The following is a 14,616-nucleotide window of genomic DNA, read 5'->3' as shown; positions in this document are numbered from 1 at the left end:
CGCCCAGGATCTGGACTGGAGAACCTGGGCCACAGAAGCGGAGCACGTGAACTTAACCGCTGTGCCACCAGGCTGGCCCTCAGACCTCATTTTTAACCTTAGACTTGTATAACTGCTTATTCAATACCTGTACTTGGAAGTCTAGTAGACATCTCGCACTTGACATGTCTGTGTTTGAACTCCTGACCGTTCCGCCAGACCCCAAAATGGCCCTTCTCTCCTTCCAGTTGCTCAGGCCAAACCTCTGAGGTACTCCTTGCTCCTCTCCTTCTCTCACAGCCCACATTCAATCCACCATGAAAGCCTATTGGCTATACTTTCAAATACATACAGAATCTGACTGCTTCTGCTGTACCACACGGCAGAGCCACCCCCATTTCTCTGGGTGACTGTAATAGCTTCCAAACCAGCCTCCCTGCTTCCTCGTCGCCCCACGATAGTCTGTCCTTAACCTACAGCAACCCCAGTGAGCCTTTAAAAATTTATTTCAGATCGTGTTACTCTTATGCTCAAATCCCTGCATTGTTCCGGATTTCACTAAGAGTAAAGTCAGTCTTGACAGTGGCCCACCAGACCCTATGTAATCTGGTCCCTGTCCCCACACAAATCTCTCCGAGCACTCTCCATGCTCTCTCCCCTGCACTCACTCCTCTCCAGCCATGCTGGGCCCCCTGCCAGTCTTGAATACACAGAGAACTCTCCTGGCTTGGAGTCTGTATACTTGCTTTCCCTCAGCTCTCCCACCCTGTCCTCCACCTCATATTGGCATTGCTCATTGCTCATTCCCTCACCTACTTTGGAGAACTTTGTTCAAATTCCCTCTTCTCAATTTTGCCTATCCTGCAAGCCACCCCTTTCTTTGCCCCCACATGCCTTGTCTCTTATCTTGCTTTATTTATTTTTGCCTTAACACAACTTATAAAATACTATTCAATAAATATTATGTTGTTTATTGTTCACAGCCCACTTTTAGAAGTTAAAATTCATGAGGGTAAGATGTTGTTTATTTTGATCACTAATGTATCCCAAATGTCTAAAAGTGGTCTAATACATATTTAACTTCTCAATTAATGTTTGTTGAGTAAATGAATACTATAATATTATTATTTCTTCTCACTTTCCCCCACCCCCCATCAAAACAAGACCCAGATGGAATAAGGGATAAATTCAAACATAATAAAGCTCTTTCTATACTTTTGATTAAACCGTGATTGAGTACTAAACCTACTTGTTGTCATTTGATTAGTAGAGATCCAGAAATAATGGGCTCTTAATGTTTATAAATAATAAATGATCACGTTGATAAAGCTCAGTATAGTTTCAAGATCATGATATATATTGAATCCTCATGTCTACAATTACAGTCCCACTATTTACTATTCAAAGATTCTGCTGCTGAATTGTTAGTTTAGGGTATACAAATGTGGCAGAAAAGATCAATGGGAAACCTACAGGCTTTTACACAACACTTGCCTTTATAAATGTGAAATCATTGCTAGCATGAGATTATTCCTGTTGTCCTCCGATAACCTGTGTAGAAAGTCATGAGAATCCATCATCATTCAATAAGACCATAAAATTGACTTTGTCTTTTATTTAACTTTCCTTCATTTTATAAAAGACCTGTAAATTAAATCAATTAAAATGTCAGCATGGCCCACCTTTTTCCCCCCTGAAATCACATCTAGTTTATCACCTAGCAAAGTGGGTAGAGAGAATGATGAAACAAAATATGAAAATGCTAGAGTTCTTCTTGTATCATAAGATGAGAAAAATGTTATATCTATTAATTGTTCTTTCAAGCCCTCTTTTGTTTACATAACATAACACGATGGCTATGATGTATGTCCCCTTTTTCACCTTATTAAGTCAAGGAGAAAAATAATTAGCTCGTCAAATTATCTTCTCTTCCCACTTGAATTTTAACTTTTACTTGTACAACAAATAGTGACCATGAATTGAAGTTGCATACATCAAAGGCAACTACACAAATAGGTTTTAGATATTTTTGCTTAGTATTAAAATGTATTTATGAAAATGTATCAACGTCCATTTGCTGCGCTTATTCTGATCAACAGTTTGTTTGCTCCTGTCAACTTATATGCCTGTGAAGAAAAAGGAAAAAAAATTCTTCGTAGTTTGTGGCCAAGTTTACAGTCAGTGCCTAGAAGTTAGGATTATTCTATCTGTGAAATCCAAAGGGATACACTGCAGCTTGATTGAATCCTGCCATTTAACTAGTCTGCAGGCATATTCACCTTCCCTGGTCATTTAAAAGAATAAAGGGAAAATATAGATCTTATATACCCATTTCATTTTAATTATAAAAGAGAATAGGCGAAAAGACTTAAAACACCAATTGGGAACTGGATTAATATTTCCCTTTCTTACTCTTCATTTATTGCTAAGATTTCTCCAATACCTCATTCAGTCATACAACAAACACTTATGGAGCATCAACTGTGTTAAAGATTCTGATCTTTGAATATTCAAACTAGAAACATTTTAATGAATATGGTGTGTATAAATATGCCTTCTAACATATTATTAATTATTATTAATAACTTATTAAAGATTCTGATCTTTGAATATTCAAACTAAAAACATTTTAATGAATATGGTGTGTATAAATATGCCTTCTAACATATTATTAATTATTATTAATAACTTATTAAATTCTTACTACACATTAATTTTTCTTTTAATTCAACTTATTTTCATAGCTTAGCTGTGATAAAATATTTTAATTATTATTGTAATTATTGCTACTCTATATGTTTTATATAATAAATAAGACTATATGTAAAATCAGTGGTATAGTATGTATCTGATAGTACACTAGAGTTAGATGTACCAGTCATTCATACAAAATTTTTAGATTGGATAGGACTTTAGAGATTTTTAAATCTAAATCCCTCATCTTAGAGCTGAGTGAATCAAGCCCAGAAAGGTTAAGTGACTTGCTCATGATCTTAGAGGAAGAGATGCATTAGAATCACGTTCTTCTGACTCTTCATCCATATTTTTCATATAAAACACACCTCCATGGTCTTCCATGAAATTAAAATATACGGACATATACAGGCAAGCCAAACAAGTAACTTACCATTTAGTGATAAGATAATAGTAAATATAATACTTAGATGTTAAAAAAAGTTAATAATGCCCAGACGAAAGATCCTAAGAAAATTTAACCACGCAACACAGATTTTGTGTTTGAATTGTCTCATAAATGTATGAATTGCTGAAACAATGACATTGTAAGCAGCCAAGTTAAATATTTATGGCAAAGGACTTCCCATTTCCTCAGAGTGTTCATTACTTACTTTCCTGTGCCTTGTTTATATTATGTATATTATCTGGAGATGTCTTCATCAGTACCACCTTAATGCATGACAAAATGAGATTACCAGGTTAGCTAGCTTTAACAATGGCACAGAAGGAGGGTAGACCCTCAGAGAGTCCCACAATAGAGGATCCTGGCCAGCTACGTGGTCAGTCACTAGGATTCTGGCTCCTGAATGTGAGAAGTAATATTTTAAAGGAGATTTGGGGCCCGCCAAATAGAAGCCACACCCATATGATCTACCTTCACTTTGAAATCAGTAACAAAAAATATTGTGAGGGATACACTGGTGTTCTTCAGTAAAAGAGCGAAGGAGGATGCTTACCAAGACCTTTAGATTGGTGAAACAATTGATTCAGCGTGACGATATTCACAATTTTGCCTAGGGACAGTTCTCACTGCTAAGTGATGATAGCACATGCTGGGCTGTCACTTCTCAGTATTATGGGCTTTCATAATTTAGCTAAGGGATAAAGGTCTCTCTCCTCAAGAAAGGTAGGAAAGAGACCTCTTGAGACCAGTTTATAACAATTTGGCTGACCCATTCATTCTTATAAGTAGCCAGAGCAAGCCAATTTTGACTGCCATTAGCTTCCAGACCTGAACGAGTGGAGGAGACCAAAGGAAGTCAGAAATAGCTACCTTTGGGTGATATCAGGAACTAAAACAGATCTCAGCCTTCCAAAGAGGATAAGTATTCTGGGGTTGACCATACTATTAATTTAAAAATCTCCTCCATATGAAGCAATTCTGAAATGTCAAGAAAGGTTAAACCTCCTTGTGATTAGAGAAGTACCTACTCTTCTCAATAGTGCCCAATATTGGTTTTGTGTTTTAAACAATCCTAAATCATCAGGATGACCAGCTTTCCTTCTTCTGACATCCCTTTGAGAAATTTTAGATGTGCTTAAATCTTCTATTTATCTTAGTGCTTTCATTTATTTTACTGTGTAATGACAGAGAACCTTTCAGTTTCAGCACCTTCTATGAATCAAACACTCTTCTATATACTGTCAATATAAAGGTAGATAGAATACACTAGCCCATAGGAAAATATCTACCAGATGAGCTGCAATTTTTCATTGCATTCACTTCAATGCAGTGAATGAATGACCTCATAAGGCAGGGTAAGTTCTTACAAGCTAAATGTCAGTGATGTTCATTACTAAGTGAGAACACAATTAGAAACTTGCTACTAAGAGTGTGAACATACTCTTCCATTACACAATGTCCTTTTAACACATCTGAATTTCTCAGGAAAAAAAGCTCTTCCAATCTTTTAAATGAAGTCTGATGTGTCTGGGGAAACTTTCAGCAAATATATTGGCTTAATTTTCTCCAGCATTTATACTATCTTCAGCAAACAATCATCTATTAATGTTTACATAATATACTAAATGCTAAATAGAAGTTAAACACCTACAAAAGGGGCTCTTTTAGGAAAGTAAAAGTCATGGTTAGAAAATTTCTGTTCTCTCCTCTCTTAATTGAGGCTGATCCTTGAAATTAGCATCTTCATAAAGTGATGAAAGATTCACATTTTGGTACTATTCTTTGACATGGGACTGTAGGTGAATAAGTATATCCTTCACTCAAGCTGTGGAGTTATTTCTGAAACGATACTATTAAGGACCATCAGGGACAGGATGTAGCTGAAGGAATGCTTAAGTATTTCATAAGTATTCAAAATGCCCAGTGCACTTTATTTGGCAACTGTACAGATTAGTTTAAGGGAGTTGGTACCAAAATGATTTCTTGATATCCAAGTAAAATGAATATATGTGTATTTATTTCCTTGAAGCATTATTAAACAAAATATTAGACATGGACTTATATATAATGAGTGGGTTTGGGAAAGCAAATATTAAACATAAATAATTTAAACCAATAAAGAATTTCTCTGGAAAGAGTAAGTAACAATTGACTATTTGGGGGTAGGAGAGGAATGGGAAGAAAGGGCAGAGGAAAGCTTCCTTGCTTAATTGTCTATAAATTGTTTTTAAGAGACAAACAAAATTCACTCTATGCCCAAATTATGTAATTTATCCGGAGTGTACAGGCTTCTCTGTTCAGCAATGCTGATAACAGCACTAATCGTTTAATTACAACTTGCTGCTCAAGGAGATAAACAAGGCTGCTTGCTTTTTAAACTAGGGGTTACAATTACTCTTAAACTCGGGGGAAAGGCACATCTGCGAGGAGATCTTACTACGTCAGGAAAGCAACCAGAAACCAGCTGGAAAATAAACAAAGACCCAGGAGTGAGCAGACGTTGCAAAATTAGAGCAAAACTGCCCGATTCGAGCAGTGGAGCAGTAGGCGGGAGGCGTAGTAAACAGGCAGCAAATGTAGGTGTGCAGGGAAAGAAAAGTTTTCGGTGGCCAGATCTTTTGCGTTTTCTCTAGGATTCCATCACAGAGAGGAACTGAGCACCCCTCCCTCTGCTGCCCTGCTTACAGTCACGTCTCAGTCACACAGTCCTTCGTTTCAGCACCACGGAGAAGGACAGCTCCCCTAACCGCAGAACAGAGCCCACTGTGACAGCCCTCCCTCCTGGACCAACATCCTCTCCACCGCATTTCTCTTTCCCACTGGCGTCTTTCTTGACACCTTGCTTTTAGGGGTATTATAAGGGACATATAGAAGGGACTGGGAGCTTGTTTGGCTTGTTTATTTCCAGATGAAAGGACACAAGTCCTGTCTGAAAAGTCTTTTAATTGACCTCCAGAGCAATTTAACCAGAATAAAAGATTGCAAGTCACTGGATTTAATCTGGTGGCAAAATAGCTCAATGTAACTCAGTAGTAGCTGAAACTTGAAATTCTTTTTTAGTGCTTTATTTTATTATCTTGTTGTAAAAGTACTAGCAGAAAGTAAGCAACCTTTACTAACTGCTGCTTTGGCTTGTTTCCTCCTGTGCTAAGCCAAAGACACTTAGGGAATATACCAGAGTTTGATAGCAAAGGGGTCAGTGGACTAATTGCTAATATCGCCGGGTGGGAAAACAATCTTGGTCCTAAAAGAGACTCTTCTCAGTCCTTTCCAAGACCCCTCACAACCATATCCTGAATCTGGAACATATGAGCGCAGGATTAAGTGTTCCAAAGTGAGACCATAGGCTATTACAACATGCCACAAAAACTGCCCCCAATAAGCTTCCCCCAATAAGGTCCTCTTTTCCCCACCTCCAAATCCAGAAACAAACATTTCAGGAGTGACAAGGAAGCATATGATTAAAAAATTGAAATCACAAACACAGGAAAATTACACTCCAAGGAACTTGGCCACTTTGACCCGTTCAGTTGCCATTCTTCCAGTCATAAAGATATGGTTGTTTTAGTCAATGCATCTTGTTTCTCTATGCAGAGTTTTCTCTTTTGTCCAAACTTCTTGATAGTGTATGCAATACTTATCATTCGAAGGTTCTTTTTGCTCCAACATAAATACACACACTCTTTGTTTGATTCAGTTCCATTTTCAAGGGTTTAATTCCCTAAAGAAAAAGGTATCATCTGCTTTTCAAACTTATATTGAAGGAGGGTCTTCAGGAAAATGCCCTCACTCTTTTTGCATTGGAGTTGCTAAAATACTAAGGGATGCTAGAAAGGAAGATACACAAGCTAGGGTGGAGGTATAGGAGTCATTCAGAAAAGGCAGCTTGTGAAGTTAGTGGTGAGCGACTTCCTCCCAGTGACAGTGACCCTACTGGTAACAGGAGCTGAGGTCAGCCTGTGAATCTGGCGCAGCAGCAGTGGTGGGGACAGCAGACACTGGGTGCTTCTTATCAGGTAGCCCTGAGAGGTAGCAGCTGAAGCAATTTGACCCTTTGAATCCCTCAGTTTTCTCCTTCCTTCCTTCTCCTCCCTCCATCTCTCCCACCTTCCCTCTCTCCCTTTCTCCCTTCCTTCTTTACTCTCTATCCTCCTCTCTTCTTCCATCCCTCCCTCCTCTACCTCAGTTACCCTTTTTGCTTAATTCCATCTGAGCCACTTTTGGCACCAGTTCCAGTGACAGCATCAAATCATGTAACATGTATCCTGTAGACCATGTTATTATTATTATCATCACTATGGTCGCCAACTGCTTGGTGCCAGGAAAAGGTCCTGTTCCCAGCTATCAACCCCACCCCTTCTCCTCACTCTAACACCGCAGTGGTATGAACCCAGAAAATCACCAGAGTCTGAATGTCACCAACAAGTTCCACCCAGTAGTAGCCCAGCCAGCAAACCTCACCAGCTGAGCCTTGCCAGACCCTCCGCCCACAGGCAGCGCACTTGTGTCCTGACCCAGCTCTTGGTTATTCCTATGATCATTGTTATCAGTGACAACACTTTCTTCTCTTCATGGAAAGGGAAAGCTCGCGTGTGACTCCTGGGCGGATGTAGGGCTCCACGCACTACCCTCCCCCACCTCCGCAACACACACACGCGCGCGCGCACACACACACACACTCCTTACACGGCGACACAAAGAGAGCGAGTGAGCGAGCGCCCGGCGCCCGGCTGGGTAGGAAAGGGGGCGGGAGAGGAGGGCACTGCCGGGAGGGGGAGACCAAAGGAGGGGCGGGGGGCTGAGCCAGCTGGCAAGGAAGGAAGGAAGGGAAGGAAGCAGGGTAGGGGAGAGAGAGCAAGGCAGGAGGGTCGTCGTTACCTGCCCCCAGGTTAAAGGAGATCCTGGCCTCCGCGAGGTACGGCGTGTCGCTCTTGGAGCGGACTCTTCTGATGGGCCGCCGGTCTATATCATCCTCCGAAGATGCCGCCATTAATGTGGGAGGCAGGAGCAGGGTCGCCCGGCGAGCTGAGAGGAAGAAGGAGATGGAGAGAGAGAGGGAGAGAGGCGGAAAAGGGGAGGAGGGGAAAGGAAGAGGCTCACACACATGGAAAGGGGGAGGGGAGAGGGGGATGGGAGAGGAAGGGAAAGGGGACGGGGAGGGAGGGGGAAAAGAGAGGGAAAAAGGAAAAAAGTGGGAGAGAGAAAGAAAGAGAGCAAAGGAGAGAAAAGGGTGAAGGGAGAGAAAGAAAATCCGTTAAGGATTCGTGGACTGGAGCAGAGATCAGGCTATCCCCGGCTTGCGCCCAGGGCTCCCCTAACTCCTCTCCCAGCCACAGGGCCAACGGGTCAGTACTCTCAACTGACACGCCGCCTCCTGCCCGCAGCCCCAGTTTTCAGCTCTTGGCACAGATAGGCTAATGCGAAAGGGAAGACTCCAAAGCAAAATGCCCAGTCAGCACTGTGCCCTCTCCCGCCAAACGCACTTACTCTGCTCTTCAAGCAGGCACTAGGGTCTCCTTAACCCACAGGATTCCCTAGTCTGAAGATGCCTGGCCAGATATCCCAGCTTCAGCTTTCCTCGCTTGTAGTGATTACTCCTGAGGTGCAAGCCTAGACCCAGCTGGTCATGGAGGAGGGCACTGCACCCATGGTACCCCTTTGCTCCCTTTTGCCCAACCTGGAGCTCAGATAGAGATGGAATCAGATGAGAAAGCCTCAGAAGCTCTTTTGAGAGCTTGCCTGAGAGGTGAGGGCAGAGCAAAAGCATATACAAGTTTGGGAGCAGTTTGGGAGTAAATTTGCTAAGAGTCCATATTTTGAATGTAGACCAGGCATATTCACACGAATTGGGCGGCCCTCTTTTACAACCACCAACTTCTCGGATGTGTTTATGTCTACATAAATACCCATTCATTTTAACCTTCAACTCTCTCTTTATTTGATGACTTAGAGCACAAATAATCATCTTTGGATTGGACTAGTAGTCTCTATGACCCTGTACCATTGTTTCCGAAGAAGAAGTGAAGATCAAGGGGATTTTACATTTATTTGAATGTTGGCACTGCGACCTGCCTATGTTATACAGCAGAAGAACCTAGAAAGGTTTCTGGAGTGTGAATCAGAATGGTTTGATGCTCCTACTGAATCTATTGATGGGTTAACCTCTTTTATGTTTGTCTTTCTCCAGCTTCAGGCACTTGGTCTTTTTGTGGCCTGATGTTGCCACTCTTCTTTCTAATAAGAGCCCACCTGGAGTAACCACATAAATGTTACCTTGATTCCCTTCCTGCTACAAAGGAAATCTCAGTGTCAAGTCATGCCCTTCAATCTCAGAGGAAGAGGTGCTGCCCCGGCGCTGCAAGACTTCACTCTCCACTTCAGCTGTCAGTTCTAACTCTGATCTTGCATTCTTGCACCCTAGAATCTTCAGTCTCTCTATATTGGTCTCTTATTTCACCTGTAGGTAGTCACTCTTCATCTTGGGAAAAAATATCTCTGCCCTTGGCCTTGCTGTTTCTTCAGTCTCTATCATACTATTTTCTTCCCATTCTGTTTAACCTGCCCCTGGAACTCTTGGCCCCACAGGCTCCATTCTTTTCATTCTCAATTCCCTCCTTTCATCCCTACCACTGGTTTCTATCCCCACCACTCAACCAAAGTTATTTTAAAGGTCATCAACGTCCTTCTAACAGCTAAATCCATTTCTTTCTTTGCTTCTTTGAATTATGTAGCAATCTATTCTTCTTGAAATAATCTCCTCCTTTAGCCTTCTTATACTACACTACTTCCCTAACCGCTTAATTTCTAATTGTTAGCCAGTTTTCTGCATGTTAATTTGAAATTGCTTATCCTGGCATTCACGGCCCTTCCCTGTTTGACTTTAACCTGTCTTTCTGAACTCATCTCCCATTTTTTACCTCTAGTCTGCTCAGAATTAACCCAAGAAGTCTGGCTCCTTTCTGCATCTGCACCTTTGTTTGTGTTGCACGCCACAAATTTCTTCCCTATAAACTTTCCATGTTCTCCTTCAGGAATGTAAGATAACTGGCCACTAGTCTATGGCATGAACCCAGTATATAGAAAATGTTCAACAGACATTTTTGAGTCAAAGAAGAGAGGAGGAGGAGAGAGGGAGGGAGGGAGGAAGGAGAGAAGAGAACAAAGAAGTGAAGGAAGGTTACATAATGAATGAGTAGCTGAATTAGAGACCAAATCCATGTCTGCCTGACTTCAAATCCTGTGTTCTTAACCAATACATTGATTGCTAAGCATATATATTTGGTTGACTAGCCACATTTTCAATTCACTTTCCTATGACATTTGCCTCATTATTATGTTCCATTTATCTCTGTTAAATATAGATTAAAAAATGGATGTCTCCTATCCCAGGAGGCACAACAGGGGCATTTGGCTCATCAAATGAACCATGAAAGTTAATGCTTGTAGATGACTAATCAGGCTGCCAACCAATATTTTGATTATAACATTTAGGTTCAGCCTCTTAGGGAAGCACAAAAGTAGGGAAATAAACTCACACAATTCTGAATACTGTAAAAATTATACCTCTCTTTGAATTAATGCAGTGTTATTTGGTTGTTCAGAATGTTTGGGATTCCCCACCCCCTTGTATTTTCATTCATCAGCCATGTCTCTAAAAAAGCCAATAAAGTCGTTTGAAGGAATACCGAGCCTTAACTTTTCTTGTGTTTCTTTGATTTTATATATTAATAGTTCTTGATATGGAGATTTACATCTTTGAATTTTTGTTTCTCATTCATTCAACATTTCAGAAGATTTGGAACTTAATATTGCTACCACTTTAGGTTTATCTTCTTTTTTTAAAGGAGTTTAAATGCACTTTCATATTATTTCATTATGGACTATTTTTATTATTGAAATAGTTCTAGATAGATATACTTTTAACAAAAATGACAAAAATGCTATGTCTCTCTTCATGTTCTTGAATTGTGTTATCACATTTTTATTTCTGATTATTTCCCATTTTTCGGTTTCCCTAATTTACTGTCTCCTTTGTCTCATCTATTTTTTTCTCATTCTCTTCTCACTTTGCCTCTTTTTTCTCACATCCTTCTTAGTTCTTTCTAACAATTCCCTTACAAGGTCAGTCCCCTTTCATGTATCTCCCTCTTATCCTGCATGAAGGATTCACTTTTGTGGGCTTGTCCCAAGCTTTCCACATTCTTTATTTTCTGGGATTCTTTTCACATACATGACTTCTTATCATAAAACATCTGACTAAGTGACATCAAGGGAAGAGCCCTGAGGTGGGAATCAGGGATGGTGGGGGCTGCTCCCAGTCTTCCCAGTACTCTGCTCCCAGTGAGTACCACTACCTCCCCAAGTAACATTGAGCAAGTCACTCACTCTACCAGCATGGGTTGCAGTCACTTCAGCTATGAGAATGCAAGGGTCAGTAACATGATGTTAAGGCCCTGCATAGCTCTAGTACTCTTTGAGTATTTGCAGCTATTCTTGTATCTCTACTTCTTTCCATAAATATCCATGGCATATTTTGTCCCAAAATCTAAGAAAATACACTGTTCCTTTAATTCATAACCAATCATATTTAGGAAACCACATGGTATCCATACTTCTTTCAAGTGATTTCATATTATTCAAGTCAATTTTACGTAACTGTGCATCCTTTAGAATCTGTTTCTTTTTTTCTCATACTGTTTCCATCATGTGGCGACACCCATATGACTGTTTGTGTATGTGCAAGTGCGGATGTGGGTGTGTGTATAGGAAGGTTTTAATTCAACTGTGACCTCAAAAACTTCCAAATACAGTTTGTTATATTTTTTAAAAGATTGCTTCTTTTTGAATATGATTGCTGACTCAGGATAAGGGCTGTTTTTTTTCTTTTCTTTTCTAAGATCAGTCAATGTTTTAACACTGAAGACCCTTACATGCTTGTTCTACCCAGAGCTAGAGCCAGAGAAAGAGAAGTAGCACAATAGAGTGCTCAAAAAAATAACATTTGATACATCCATCTCAGGCATAGAAGAGGATGGATGTGAGAAGGGGAGGAAGAAAGAAGAGTGCAAATTCCATCCTATTCGAAAAACTCTTTAGGTGAGTAAAATTTATCTTTTAAAAGTATTACTCAAATTGTGTTTCTAGGACACCCCTATATCAATATCTCTTGGAATACTGGTTAAAATGTAGATTTTTTCCAGGCACCCAACCTGGACCTATTGAACTTTGAGGATATCTAGATTTTCAACAAGCTTCTATATTCACTCTATCACTTGTATTCAACATTATACTGGAAGTCTTATTCAGGGCAATAAGGTAAGTAAAAGAAATTAAAAAGTTATAATGATTGGAAAACAAGAATAAAATTGTGATTAGTCATATACATTATGATTGTTACATACAGAATCCACAAGAATCCAGACTATTAGAAATAGTAATTGAATTTTATAATGTCATTGGATGCAATAGCAGTATAAAATTTCAATTTAGTTTCTATACACTAGCAAAATTAGAAAATGTAACTAAAAGGGACCATTTACAACAGTATCAAAACCATTAAATGCCTGTGAATATATTGAACAAAAGACGAGTAAGACTTCTACAAGAAAAACTACAAAACATTCCTGAAAGAAATTAAGAAGACCTAAATAAATGGTGAGTGGGGTGAATATACAATGCTCATGGATTGAAAGACACACTATTGTAAAGACATCAGCTTCTTCAAAATGACCTATAGGTTCAATGAAATTCCAATCACAAGTATAGATTTTTTTTTTTTAATTTGACAAGCTGATTCTAAAATATTTGAAAATTCAAAGGGACAGGAAAATCTTGACAAATAAAAAAAGATTTACAGAAGATATCAAGATTTACTGTAAAGGTATAGAATTCAAAAACAAAGTAAGATAAATAGACCAATGGAAGAGAACAGAGAATCTGAAAACAGGCCCATATATTAACAGTCACCTGACTGTGAAAAGAGGCCCACTGCACTATTGTGGGGAAAAGATAAACTTTCCAAAAATAATGCTTGACCATTTGAATATCCATATGGTAGCAGAAAATAAACTTTGATCCCTACCTTACACCATACACAAAATTCAATTCCAAATGGATCATGGACCTAAGTGTGAAAAGTAAACAATACAGTTTCTCCAGGAAAATTTTTTCATAGAAGAATATTTATGACCTCAGCAAAGATTTTTAAACAGGACGTGAAAAGCACTAACCATAAAAGAATAAATAGGCACGTTGATGCCATTAAAATTAAGAACTTCTGTTCATCACAAGACATAATTAAAAATGCAACATACCAAAATATGTGAGATGCAGCTAAAATGGTGCCGATAGGGAAATTTATAGCACTAAATGTTTACATTAGAGAAGAAGAAAGCTCTCACATCAATGATCTAAGTTCTTACCTCAGGAACTTAGAAAAGGAAGGGAAAAATTAACTTAAAGCAAGCAGAAGGAAGGAACAAATAAAGGTAAGAGCAGAAGTCAATGAAATTGAAAGCAATAGAAAAATAAATGAAACAAAATCTCATTCTTCCAAAAAAACCGATAAAATTGATTAACCTCTACCAAGACTAACAAAATTAAAAATAGAGAAGATACAAAACACCAATATCAGGAATCAAATGCGGGCAATCACTATAGACCCTAAATCCATTAAATGGATAATTAGAGAATACTGCAAACATCTTTATGCTCAGATAGTCAACAACTTAGTAAAACTAAACTTTATGCACTCTTTTTAAAAAGAGAAAAGACCTCATAAGGAGAGTAGAAAGGCAAGCCACAAAGACCAGGAGAAGATATTTTCAATTTTATGAATGACAAAGAACTAGTAACCAGAATATATAAAGAACTTCTAAAACAATAATGAAAAGACAGACAACTAAACTCATATTTAAAGAAAATTGTACAAAAGTATTGAATAGGCACTTCACAAAAAGAAGATATCCAAATGTCCAATCAGCATAAGAAAAGATGCTGAGCATCATTACTTAAAGGTAAATTCAAATAAAAACATCTATGAGATATCATTATACATGCACCAATGTGACTAAAATGTAAAAAGCATTCAGTGCCAGTATTAGTGAGGATGTGGAGGAATTGGAGCCCTTGTACATTTCTGGTGGGAATGTAAACTTGTAGAAACACTGTGGAAAACTGTGTATACACGGTCTACATAATGTAGGTAAACATACATATACCCTATGACATGGACAAGCCTTCCATGGCAGATTTATTCATAATGGCCCCAAACTGGAAACAACCCAAATGGCATCAACAAGAAAATGTATGGAAATGATTCTAATGTCTTCCTGCAGAGTCATACTACACAGAAATGAAGAAAAACAAACTATTGCTACAAGCAACAACAGGGATGAGTCTCATTGGAAAAATGTGGAACAAAAGAAGCCAGACCTAAAAGAATATATAGTGTATGATTATGTATATATTCCCTTTATATGAAGTTCAAGAAAAAGCAA

The 14,616-nt window shown here is 39.0% G+C and overlaps 1 protein-coding gene across 9 annotated transcripts in view; it reads right to left on the bottom strand.

Annotated features, from left to right (window-relative positions):
* Nucleotides 1–14,616, bottom strand: part of PHACTR1 (phosphatase and actin regulator 1) — a 500,502-nt gene that overhangs the window by 464,559 nt on the left and 21,327 nt on the right. For all 9 annotated transcript variants that reach the window (XM_070584084.1, XM_070584081.1, XM_070584079.1 and 6 more), the window contains one exon: nucleotides 7,997–8,143. In XM_070584084.1, coding sequence (XP_070440185.1) covers nucleotides 7,997–8,143 — 147 coding nt within the window. The remainder of the gene's footprint in view (nucleotides 1–7,996; nucleotides 8,144–14,616) is intronic.

The sequence above is a fragment of the Equus przewalskii genome, chromosome 19, assembly GCF_037783145.1.
Source record: "Equus przewalskii isolate Varuska chromosome 19, EquPr2, whole genome shotgun sequence".
Classification (NCBI taxonomy): domain Eukaryota; kingdom Metazoa; phylum Chordata; class Mammalia; order Perissodactyla; family Equidae; genus Equus; species Equus przewalskii.
This window is presented reverse-complemented; position numbering and strand designations above follow the sequence as displayed.